Source organism: Schistocerca serialis, chromosome 6 (assembly GCF_023864345.2).
Source record: "Schistocerca serialis cubense isolate TAMUIC-IGC-003099 chromosome 6, iqSchSeri2.2, whole genome shotgun sequence".
Lineage (NCBI taxonomy): Eukaryota > Metazoa > Arthropoda > Insecta > Orthoptera > Acrididae > Schistocerca > Schistocerca serialis.
The window spans coordinates 311,715,106-311,728,577 of NC_064643.1; the positions used below are offsets into that span (position 1 = coordinate 311,715,106).

General features: G+C 39.9%; 1 protein-coding gene across 1 annotated transcript in view; it reads right to left on the reverse strand.

The window, feature by feature from the left end:
- LOC126484551 (serine/threonine-protein phosphatase 2A activator-like) overlaps positions 1–13,472 on the reverse strand; it is a 340,077-nt gene that overhangs the window by 235,785 nt on the left and 90,820 nt on the right. The window contains exon 2 of the mRNA XM_050108109.1: positions 7,092–7,180. Coding sequence (XP_049964066.1) covers positions 7,092–7,124 — 33 coding nt within the window. The 5' untranslated portion in view covers positions 7,125–7,180. The remainder of the gene's footprint in view (positions 1–7,091; positions 7,181–13,472) is intronic.

The following is a 13,472-nucleotide window of genomic DNA, read 5'->3' on the forward strand; positions in this document are numbered from 1 at the left end:
CAACTGAGGAGAATCTTTCAACATGACAGAAGTGCAACCCTTGCGCAAATTGCTGCAGATTTCAATGCTGGGCCATCAGCAAGTGTCAGCGGGCGAACCATTCAATGAAAGGCTTTCGGAGCCGAAGGACCACTCTTGTACACTTGATGACTGCACAACACAAAGCTTTATGCCTTGCCTGGGCCCATCAACACTGACATTGGACTGTTGATGACCGTAAATTTGTTGTTTGGTCGGACGAGTCTCGTTTCAAATTGTATCGATCAGATGGACAAGTACGGGTATGGATATGACCTCATGAATCCATGGACTCTGCATTTCAGCAGAGGACTGTTCAAGCTGGTGGAGGCTCTGTAATGGTGTGGGGTGTGTGCAGTTGGAGTGATATGGGACCCCTGAGATGTCTAGATATGACTCTGACAGGTGAATCATACATACCGGTAAGCTTCCTGTCTGATCACCTGCAGTCAATCATCTCCATTGTGCATTTTGACGGACTTTGGCAATTCCAACACGACATGTGACACCCCACACATCCCATATTGCTACAGAGTGGCCCCAGGAACACTCTTCTGAGTTTAAACACTTCTGCTAGCCACCAAACTCCCCACAGATGAACATTATTGAGCATATCTGGAATGCCTTCCAATGTACTGTTCAGAAGAGATCTCCACCCCCTCGTACTCTTATGGATTTATGGACAGCCCTGCAAGATTATGATGTCAAATCCCTTCAGCACTACTTCAGTCCATGCCACATTGTGTTGAGGTACTTCTGCATGCTCGTGGGGGCTCTAGGTGATATTAGACAGGTGTGATTCTTTGGCTCTTTAGTGTATATGCTGTAGATGTCATATTTTTATTAATTTTCCAACTTCGTCATGGCTCTTCAGTGTGTATGCTGTAGATTTCACATGTTTATTAATTTTCCGACTTCGTCATAACCACTTTCTGCAGGTTATGGTTCATTTACATTTACTTCATACTTTCAGTTGATGGGTTAATTGTACACATGAAATCAGCGTGAAACTTCCTGGCAGATTGAAAGTGTATGCTGGACCAAGACCTGAACTTGGGAGCTATGCCTATCGTGGGCAAGTGCTCTGTGAAATCAAGGTAACTATTAACAAGTCTTTTTTTGTCTTCAATCTAAACTATATTGGGAAGCTGCCTCCACCCAGCTATACAGTTAAGGGTTTGCAAAATGCTGGCAGAGGTGTAGAAAATCATAACAGCAGTTATTGTGAATTTGAGGAGTGGTATGCAGTTCCAATATCGGTGATATTTCACATAATTAAAGGCATGAAAGTATTGGAGCTGTGAGAAGCACAGTTCTTTATTTTCTCACAGAGGAAAAAGTTGATCAGTGTTTGATAGCTCCTGCAAAAATGGGTTATCCATACCATAAAGAGATACTTGCATGTTAAATTAAAGCTAATAATATTTTTATCCCATTTAAAAATGATGTGCCAGGTGATGACTCTTAATGTGGTTTCGTTATTCAGAATCCACAGATTTCTTTAAAAGGGCATAAACGTCTTCAGAAGGTTTGAATAATGACAGAATCCTGATGTTGTATACTCTTTTTATAATTTAAATTCTCTCTTCAAATGTATAAATGTAAAAGTAGAAATCAGCAAGGCAGTATTTGTATTTAATGCTGATGGGAAGTGACCCAACAAAACTGAGGGCCATTGGACGTAAGGAAAGCCTTTCAACTGTGTTTCAGATGGTTCCAGCCAGGAGAACACTACAGTTCTGGCTTGCATAGGTGGTGATGGCACAGCTTTCCCATAACTGATTGAATGTGAGAGGCAGTTCAAGGTCATTGGGACATCTGAAGATGCATTCCTTGGAACTACATATGGGACAACAAAGAATGGACAGATAAAAGAAATATTTTGCCAATGGTTTATGGATGTATTTATTCCACACGTTCAATGGGTACATGGACAGCACACCAGACCAGAAGCAATATCGATATTTGATGAACATGCCAGCCACATTAGCCTTCACCTATCTGAAAAAGCGACTTTGTCAAAAATTTGTCTCGTCATATTACCCAGTCCTTTAACTAACCACTTGGTAAGTGTGTATTTGGACCCTTAAAAATCATGTGGAATAAAGAACTGGTAAAATTCAGCAAAGAAGGAATGGGTGTTGGATGTGGATGACTGAGTAAGTGAAGGTTCTTGGAAATATTAAATTCAGTTTGGAAGGCTGGAATAAAGCCTGAAAAATGTGAGAAAGGTTTTGAATCCACAAACATATTTCCTCTAGACCCACCTAATTTTGACACAAATCTTTTCTTTACAGGTGATATAAACACTGCAAAAAGGTCCAATCAAAAGGCACTGTAGGATGATGTAACTCACACATTTCTACTTTAGGATTAGGCTAGTTGTTGAATTGGATAATATGACTACAGATAAAGACTTGCAGCCATATAAAAGAAGAACTACATAGCAGAAAGTGGAAACAATAATTGTACACTTGAGCACCAGAATAAGACACAAATCTTCCATTAAACCTACAGATATTGTAATTGACATTTTTGCAAGTAAAATAAGGAAAAGGAATTAGTTGATCTGAGGATAGGAGCAAAACTAGTGAAAGAGAACTCTTACACTTCAGTTAAAAGAGGCAAAACGTGGTGAAGTTCTAACTGTGGAGAGGATAATGAAGAGACTTAATGAAGCTGCAAGTGCAAGATCTTCACAGCATAAAGGAAAATCAAAAATAGAAGAAAATTTAATGTATAAGAAGGCGACAACCCAAAGTCATAAAAGGGAAGTTGGTGAAAGAAAATCAGAAGAATGCTCAATGTCAGAAAACCAGTAGGGGATGTATCTGGCTGACAAAAGGAACAGTTTACAAACTGAGTGGCAAGGAACCAAATACAACAGAGGAAGAGTTCTTTAAAGAAGGACTTGCTCCAAAGTTGGAGGTCTGGGTTCTAGTCAAATTCCAAAGGAAAAATGATGTAGATTTTATGCAGTGCAGGTGGTAGAACTGTGTGAAGCATATGCTACAGCCAATTTTCTATAGAAAGGGAGAGCACAGTTCTTCTTGCCATCAATCCTAGATACATCGATTGTTGATCTTTCTGATACAAAAACATATGGCTACAACTAGAAGTTCAGAGGGGAACTTATAACTAAAATTTCCTCATACAACTGAAATTTTGTAAGACTGAATAAAGATCTATGTGTTGTTAAAATTCATTGAACAATAAAAATTTTGTAGCTTTTTGTATAAGAATATGTTTTCATATAATTAACAGTATAAGGAAAAGGACAGATTGCTACTCACCATAAAGATGACATGCTGAGTCACAGCTAGGCACAGTGAATAGATTTATGATTTAGCTTTTGGCCAAAGCCATGTTCAGAAAAGAAAGCTCACACACACATTCAATCACACAAGCGAGCACAACTTGTGCACATGTGATGACCATCTCTGGCAGCTCAGACCAGAATGCAACTGTAACGCTGAAGAAAAGCAGCAATCTGGATGAGTAGTGTAGGGGAAGGGATAACAGGATATGGATGAGGGCACCGTCTAGCAAAGCCTGGAGGGACCAGATGGAGACATGAAGACTGCCATGCACAGGGTTGGGGAGGCTGTAGGGCAGGCAGGTGGGAGGGGGGCAGAGGGAAGGGCTGAAGAGGAAAATAAGTGGAGCAGGGAGGGGGAAAGATGGGTGGGTGCATTGGCATAGGAGTGCACACACTGAGGGCAAGGGAATGTGAATCGGGACGAGAAGATAGGGCACAGGGGGTGGAAACTATCGGGAACAGTAAGTTACTGTAGACTGAGACTGCAATAATTTTGGGAGGGGAAAATGTTTAGTAAGTATAACTCCATCTGCGCAGTTTAGAAAATCTGGTGGTCGAGGGAATATCCAGATGGTCTGGGTTGTGAAACAGCCATTCAAATCAATCACGTTATGTTCAGCTGGCATGTTGTGCTGCCAGGTAGTCTACTGTGGTTGTGTTGTTTGGGGGAACAGACCACACAGTGAGGTCATCGGTCTCATCGGATTAAGGAAGGACAGGGAAGGAAGTCAGCTGTACCCTTTCAAAGGAACCATCCCAGCATTTGCCTGGAGCCATTTAGGGAAATAACGGAAAACCGAAATCAGGATGGCCAGGTGCGGGATTGAACTGTCATCCTCCCAAATGCGAGTCCAGAGTGCTAACCACTGCACCACCTTGCTTGTTCTCCACTGTGGTCTTGGCCACAGTTTGGAGGTGGCCATACATCCTGGTGGACAGCTGGTTGGCTGTCATACTAATATAAAAGGTTGTGCTATTTTTGCAGCAGTGCTGGCATATGACACCAGCCTCTGGCAGGGTAGAATAAGTATGTAACAGGACTAGAATAGTAAGAGCTGGGTGTGTGGATCAGGCAGGTCTTCCAGTTGAGTCCTCCACAGGGATATGATCCCTGTGGCAAGTGGTTGTGTTTGGGATAGGCATAGGGAAGGACTAGGATGTTGTGGATGTTGGGTGGGAAAGTTCTTGGGTAGGATATCCCTTATTTCAGGGCGCCTTTCTCAATGTTGACATCATCTATCATGGCTCCAGCCACATCTCTATCCACATTAAACCCAACTACCAATAGAAGGAGCATTTTAACAGCTTTCATTCCTCCCACATCAAAAAACCCCTCCCATAGAGCCTGGCCACCCAGGGACTGTATATTTGCTGTGACAAGAGCTCCTTTGCCCACTATGCTGAAGGTGACAGGCACTATCACCCAGAGCTACTCCACAGACCGATTTCCTGTGTCACATCCCCAATCCACCCACCACCCTTAAGAAACAGTTATAAGGGAGTGCTGCATTCACCACCCAATACCTCACTGGACTAGAACAACTGAACCACACCTTTTGTCAGAGCTTTGATTGCTTATCATCATGCCCTGAAATGAAGGATAACCTACCCAAGATCCTTTCCACCAACTGCCTCCCCCCCCCCCCCTAAATGGTGACCACCCAACCTAGACAACATGCCTTCCATCAGTATACTATCCCAGTCCCAACTCCTTCCCACAGGGATCATATACCTGTGGAAGACCCAGGTGCAAGACCTGCCCAATCCACCCTCACAGAACTTACATTTCCGTCCTGTCACAGGCTTATCTATCTCATCAGAGGCCGGGCCTGGGATGAAAGCAGACACATCATATACCAGCTCTGCTGCAATCATTGCACAGCTTCTTACATTGGTATAACCACCAACCAGCTGTCCGTCAGGAAGAACTGCCACTGCCACACTATGGTCAGGAGCGAAGTTGATCATGCTGTGGCACAACATGCAGCTGAATATAACATGCTTAATTTCAATGGCTGCTTCACAATACGGGCCATCTGGATCCTCCCATCCACCACCATCTTTTCTGAATTATGCAGACAGGTGTTACCTTTACAACACATTCTCCACTCATTAAATTATAATGGTCTCATCAACCTACAGTAACTTACTGTCTCAACACCCTCCCCCCAAAAGTTTCCACCCCCTCTGTCCTATCACCCCCCCCCCTCCTCATTCACATCCCCTCAGCCTCATTGTGTGCTGTCCTCTGCCAAGCACCTGCCTGTCCTTCCACTCCCAGCTTCTCTCTCTTTTCCACCTCTCCCCCCCCCCCCCCCTCCCCCACATCACTACTCCACTGTCCCCAATGCCATGCTTGGCAGTCTTTATGTGTCCACCTAGTTCCTGCACACTCTGCCAGACAGCATTCTTCTCTCCTCCAATCCATACCCTCCTATCCATTCCCTTCCCTGGCCCCTGCAGATTGCTGCTTTTGTTCAAAGTGACAGTTGCATTCCAGTTTGAACTGCCAGAGATGGTGCTCATGTGTTCATGAAGTGTGCTTGAATGTGTGTTTGCTATCTTTCCTGAAAAAGGCTTTGGCCAAATGCTAAATTATAAATATTTTATTGTGCCTGTCTGCAACTCAAGGTGTCATTTTTATGGTGAGTAGCAATTTATCCTTTTCCTGATTTTTTGATATTCCAACCTGAAGTTCCCATTGTTTGATTTTTATACAATTAGAATTTTCACATTTGATTAAGATATTAAAGGTTTTATTATGGCTATGTATTTCCTCGAACAGATGTGACTTTGTAAACATATTTAATAATACACTGTAACTGTATTCTTCATTTTTCTTAGACTTCTCACCCATCAAAAAGTGAACACAGGTAATTGTATACCTGTATCTAAATTAAGGAGAGAAAAAAATGCAATTTAAACAACTCTAGGCCTGTAATGTTTAGTAATACATATTTCATTTCTACAGCTATACAGTACCAGTAATTTTGGTGTATAATTACATCTCTCAGTGAGTGATAATGTAAACAACCACTTAAAGGATTGACTAAATTAAAACATGTACCAGTATTCTAAAACCCACTTTTTAATAAAAGAAAAATGTAGAAATAAGATTAGTTTTCACATTTGATAATAACTGCTATTGAGGGCTGTGTAGGGTAAAGTATAACTTGTATCAGTAGAAAGTGTTTACAGTTTACCCTGGTCTCCCCTAAATTATCTCTGAATAGTTTAACTCAGACAGCACTTATAATTTTGTGAGACTATACTCTTAGCAAAATATGGTTGATAGGTAGCCTATATATCATTTGATCACCATAAGCACATAAACATTTCATTATAGGCTCACATCTACTTCAAGAATTAAAAATAAATTATCAATTACAGTGGCACTATATTCTCTCTATTCTTGTGGGGAATGTTGTGGTAGGGACAAGCCAATGTGAGACATCAGTAATGAAGTGCCCCCAAACAGTACTGAGATTAAATCAATACTGCTATTTAAATATCCACATATAATACACTACCAGTTGTTTCTATTAACACTAACTATTTAAAGAACTTTTTTTCAACCGTCAGAAGCAGGATCTTGTACAGTATGTTCCCAAGTCTGATGTATAGTACTCACAACAGTTGTTCTCAGCAGAATGCCTGCTCATAACAATGTAAACGCTTGTCTTTCAACACACTAGTTTCTGTGATCCATAGATGTTGCAAAGGAAACAGGTAGCGTACTGTCACCATAACTTACATGACATGTTTGTGATCTTCTCCATACGTACATGTCCTCTCGGCACAGAACCGTCTGTGTTGGAATAATAAACTCGTGGTCATCAACACCTGAAATAAAACTAATAATGTATAAAACTGTCACTTCTTTGGATGAAAAAAAAGAAAGAAAATAAAAAGATGAGAAAAAGAAAATCCGCGCCTCCTTGTAATTGACACACTGATTTGAAATGTCTGGAACTTAAAGTGTCCACTATCTTTTCTGGCAAAAATAACTGTTTATCCCTTGTACGCTGTGCAGTATTTATAGGCTAATTTGGGGGAAGGGACCAAACAGCGAGGTCATCGGTCTCATAGGATTAGCGAAGGATGGGGAAGGAAATCGGCCATGCCCTTTCAAAGGAAACATTCCAGCATTTTAGGGAAAACACGGAAAATCTAAATCAGGATGGCCGCACGTGAGTTTCAACCGTCGTCATCCCGAATGTGAGTCAAGTGCACTAACCATTGGAGCCACCTTGCTCGGTGCGAATTGTTTGGATATTTTTCTTTGTATGCTGTTAAATGAAATGAAGATGCAGTGATATCAAATACACGTCACTAAATCCACCGCGCTATATTACATCGCTGTTCCTCCAGATTTCGTGAACTTTGGATCACGGTCGCGAGCACAACTTCAGTTGTGCATGCGCTACCGACGTGACGTAATTGCCTTTGGCTGCGTCACAGTGGCTCCGATATCGGTGGATTCCGCCGACAACCAACATCGGCCGATCTTTTCAAATCAGTACGCCACTGCGTGCGTTCACATTATAGCCGATCCTGATTCCTACACGTACAGACTTCGAACAACAATCGGCGAAATTCAATTCAGCTTGTTTTTCTTCAGTGAAATCGACCGACGTTCTCGTATACGAAATATGGAGTGTGAGAAATTGGTAAGTTTAGTCTAAGAAAGAGTGAGTTTTTGGCATCCTGAGGACGAAAATACCATAATCGATATATAGTTCGGAATATATGAACTGAAATCGCAGGTTTATTCGAAACCTCAAATACGTAAAATCTTTATTGGAAATTTTAGGCATAGATTATAACCTCAAAAATGAATTTCTTCAAGTGAAGAGGGTGGCGTATCTTACGTGCTTATAGCTACTGTAGTCGATCTTTTTTGTGGTAGGTTGCCATTAGTTATCTACCAATTGTTATTACTACTTACTGGTTTTATGCCAGTAGGGTAATGATACAAGTGTTTGCAAATGTGGTGTACAGTATGTATTTCCACTTTTAAGTTCTTTCGGTTTTCAGAGTTCCTTATGCTACACTTTATGTTTGTCTTTCTTCGTGTGCTAAATGACATTCACTGATGGTTAATTGACGTACGTCAGCACAATTTGAAATACATATAGCAAAACAAAGTTTTAAAAGTTGCATTTCAAGTCATCACGAATTATCCGGAGTATGTAACAGATCGTTTCTCCCGTCATCTCGTTATTCGTAAAACTTGTCTGGTTATTGCGGTAACTGAGGACAGAGTGTATAGTACTCGCCATGTTCTTTACAAGACAGGAAATCTGGAAAAATAATTTGCTCGACTGACAAGGATGGCGTACCTTTTGCTTAAATGTACTGTAGTGGATCGTTTTCGGTTGTGGTAGGTGGACATCAGCTGTCTACAAATTATTATTACTGCTAACTGGCGTTGCATTTGTGGCAGAAAGGTGGTGATTCTGTTATTCCTGTGATTTGCAAATATGGCGTACGTATGAATATGTATTTTCACTTTTCAGTGCTTTGGGTGTTCAGATTATCTTACAGAAAACATTGTGTGTGTCTGTGACACGAATACTGAATGAAGGTTATTGGACGCATGCCTGCACTACGTTAAACAGATTGCGAGTAGACCCTACTAGTAGGAGTGTGATTAGGGTCAATTAAAAAAATGCATTTCTGGTTCAGACAAAACCAGAAGTGACACTTTGAGATTTGACATGTCGATTATATCTTTCTAATAAAAAGGTCTATACCACATTCTGAAAAGTACAATTTCAAAGTTTTTGTGCCATATCTTAAATGTTATGTACGATGCTCTAAATACTAATTTAAAACCTAGTATTTTCACTCTTGCACCTCAGATATCTGTTGTACGAAATTTTTAATTTTTTCCAAACCGAATTTTGAAGCTGTGCAATTGCACTAAATGACACTGTAACTGTGATTTTCTTTATTAAATGCGACACTCAATCTGAAATAATACTCCCATCAGGAATATTGTTACTTGCTTTCTCAGATCTACTGCGTGTGTACAGAGCGCTGAAGTGTATTAGAACCTGATTATCTGAATATCCATCCAGTACTGCATCAATTTTCACCATATTTCGGATAACGTAAGCTGCTCTGAAACCGTAAATCATTAATTAGATAATACTTGCTTCTTTACATTTAAATTTTATCCATTATAGAAACATGTACTTTTCACCATGTAAATTAACCATTATGTCCTCATAATCTCATTGGGAAAAACGTAACAAACTGAAGTCGCATCGCACACCCTGTCACTGTAGCAAAATAAACCACATTCTGAGCAACGTGTTTTGGAGAGATCATTAGTGCAGTGTATCACTGGAACTACATGTTTTCGTAATACACGCGTATAAATATGAAAAACATAAATTACGGCCTGTTAGTTTGTAAGGATGAGAGGAGGAAAGTGACGTCACAAAGTTAAAGCGTTTATAACTTTTGTGGCATGGCGTTTTTCCCTTCATGTTGTATAGTCGTAAAACTTGTCCGGTAATTCTAGTAACTAGGAATGGAGTGTAAAGTATTCGCCACATTCGTTTCGAGACGGTACTGCTCATTTACATGCATCTTATAATAGCAAAAGACGCCCTGCAGCACTCGTCTCCAAGCACAGTGGCGTCGTGGTATCCGTCCTGTTCTTGTAGGTTAAAATCAGCACTTCATCGTCGGTTCTGAGGTTGTAGCATTTATTCATGCTTCTGAAATCTGTTGATCTTGCGGTGAGTCAGGTGTATCTGTGCTGTAAGCCCACACTGCAGATATAAACATTCGCGAAAAGCTCTCTCACTGGTTTGTCTGATATTCACTTAAATATGGGATCGACTGCAGTGTGCCTTTTTTTTCTTATGATTTTCAGCGCCTCAACTGTATTCTGGTCAAGTGACCATGCTATATAAACGAACATTCAACGAATAAATGTACAATAAGCTAAAGTTGTTGTGTAGGTGCAACCTAAGAATGTCCTGGAACTTAATTTGCAGACTAATACATTTGTTAAGGATCTTGTACAGTTGTTCGAAAAAATAAAAAGGCACGAAAACTCCCCTTACACAAAAATGCGAAACGGTGAGTAGCAAAGGCTTAAACATTATTTCGTTCGGCCCTAATCTGTACTTCATTATGTACAAAGCAATAAAGATCCATAAAATAGTTCTTTTTTTGACAAGTTATGCATATAACTGTTATTATTACTTTTCTTATTACTACTGGCAGTGGTTGAAGTTGTCTAAATTTGCTGATAAGCTTAGCTGTTATACGGTAGATGCTATTAATTTCACACTCTCAAATTGATATGGATCTAAAAATTTGTGAATATCCGGAATGTACAGTCACTGTATATACGCATAAAAATTTGTTTTCATCGGTACTTACTAATTGTAGTAATTTTCTCCAATCTTAAGGATGTTGATTTCGATGGTTCTTCATTTGAGGTTAAAGCCATCATGCCCTTCGCTACATGCGTACTTTCTTTTGTTATTGTGTGACTCCTTAGTTCTGTTCTAAACAGCTATAAAGGGAAAATTGGTTTGGTGCATCGGATGCTATAAAAGCTTTACACTCTAGCTTTCACGACTCCTTTATTCCTAGATCTTTTTATATGTTTTTGCCATATGCTCCTGAAAAACCTAAGCTTTCAATGATTTTTGCGTGGCGCACAATACAAAGTCAACTGTCTTATCATTGTAGGGATATACAAACACGCTAAAATTCAACCCATTGCGAAAGGAAGATCTACATAATCGTTCCGAAATCGTACCACGCAGTCTCTTCCTGCACTACTGCTGTTAAAGATAACTTTTTACTGTTTTAATTTAATTATGAGTGTACCAGACGATTCAGCTTCGAAAAACGAAAAAAAACACGGACTGTGCTACAGAGAACAAAAGAAAAAATCAAGTTCTTCAAACGACGAACTGCTATCCTAGCATCCTACTTCTCATTGTATGAACATTTCAACCTATCTTTACAGTGATTTAATGTTCGCACATTGTAAAATGATGTAGATAAATCTGACAAACACCTGAGGATATATTTTACCTACTTTCGTCGTTATTTCAACAAGGGTAATGGTGGCAGTCGCCAGGCACAAGTACTGCAATAAAGTGTGAACCATAACGATTTGTTCTATCAGTGCAAATTCAGACACTGCCACAGATCTGCACAGATACAAAAAATGCTGTCCGCACCCGTACGAGCCTTAATGGTGTTGGCGTTATGGTATGAGGTCGACGAACATGTAAGGCACCAGTGAGTGATCACAAGGCTCTGCTGTGCTGACGTGTTTGATTTTTCAGTACAAGCAACATTGTTCCATTGTACGCGTGTCTGTTTGATTGTTCAGAAAGAGCGACAATAACAGATCACCAACCTATCGCAAGTTATAACACAGAAACAGAGGGAATGTTTCATTTTCATAGAACGTCTGGCTGTGTTGGCATTTCGAATCAGAAATTAAATTGACATCACGTGGCCGGGCCCATCCGGCTTCAGAGAACACTTGGATGAGTGTGTTCTATCATTCTGAAAGTAGCTGCTAACATGTGTGCTATACTTGCTAGTCCCTGCGACGCTTGCTTATAATCATTTCACTTCCTACTTTTGTTATTTTTTTGTTATTTGTTTTACATTTGCTACTGGAATTTCCTTACTTTCCGTATAGTTTATGCCAGACCTGGATCTAGAGGGGGGTGGGGAGCAAACTGGAGTATCTGCCCCGAGCGGCAATTTCACGGAGTGTCAAATTCATATTCTCGAAGAAAAAAACAGTGTTTCACAAATTCCGTTAGTCTATCGATTGTTCATATGATTCTGACACGCCTATTGTTGGTTTTGAACATTTTTTAACACATTCTAAGTTGATTTCTGAATGAATCATATGTTGATTTTTGAATATGTGCATACTGTACGTGACGTCTCTGCCAGGGGAATCCCTGTCGTATCTAAAAATAAAAAAAAAACTTTCCCACAGACAAAAGGGGCCGGGGCTATACGACCTGAGCGGTTGAATGCCAATCACTGTTTGCTTATGTGGTCGACTGGGTGTGCGAATAATAAGTGTTGTTCTAATTATTAGCGAAACCCATAGATTCACACTACCACAGTGGAAATAAACGACTAACAAGAGTAACAGGTAAGAAAGATTACATAGTAACCTCTCGGTGTATCCAAGACACTACGTAGGGCCAGTTGTACAGTCCCCGATTAGCAGATGCTTAAATCTATTCTCGGAATAGCGTGGAAAACGCGTTGTACGAACACACAATAACGCCTAACCGGAGAATAAAGGTGGGGTAACTGCATCGGTGATTCTGGCATGGTTAGTGAAGTTAACCGGAGAATAAGTTTGACAATGGCAGGAATAGTTACAGAATTAGTGATACCAAGATTGTTTGTTAGAATGAGGTACGAGAGGAAACGGGAACATCACACAAATTATATAAATTTGACGATTCGAAATTTATATAAAAATTTCGTGCTGCTACTACTTTTCGATATCATGCTTGAGAAACTGGAGCATATGAATGAAATGTGAAACTATTTCGTAAAATAAAATTTTTTTAGTTCTAGTAGGCCTAATAAGCATTCGATATTGGAACTTTGTGAATTATGTTTTGCCATATTATTTATGTAAATGAGGTAGATAAAAATGGCCATTTGTGCCAAATGAGTCTCGTTTAGTTGGCATGTGCTACAATTGCTGCAATATTAGAAAGGCCTATTTCGTTTTATCTAGCAGACAGTGACAAAATAGATATAATCAAATCGAGAAACCGCACCAGTCTTTGTTACCATTCTTATTAACTGCTTTCCCAGTAGTAGACAACGACATTTTGATTTTTCATGAAGCAAAACATTTAACGAGCCTTGATGAGATAATAGATTCTTTTGTACAACGAAAAGTACGCTGTGTAAAGCTGTAGCAAGACTAGAGAGAAAAAAATGCTGGAACCTAAGGACTGAAGAAATGCATTCTGTCTTGCTTATCTTTTATCATTACTGGTTTTAGGTTTCCTATATTTAATTTTATGTCATACAAAACAGAAAGTTATTAGTTGACAGGAATTAAAAGAGTGCAAATTTTCTGAAGAGTTCTTATTTTCAT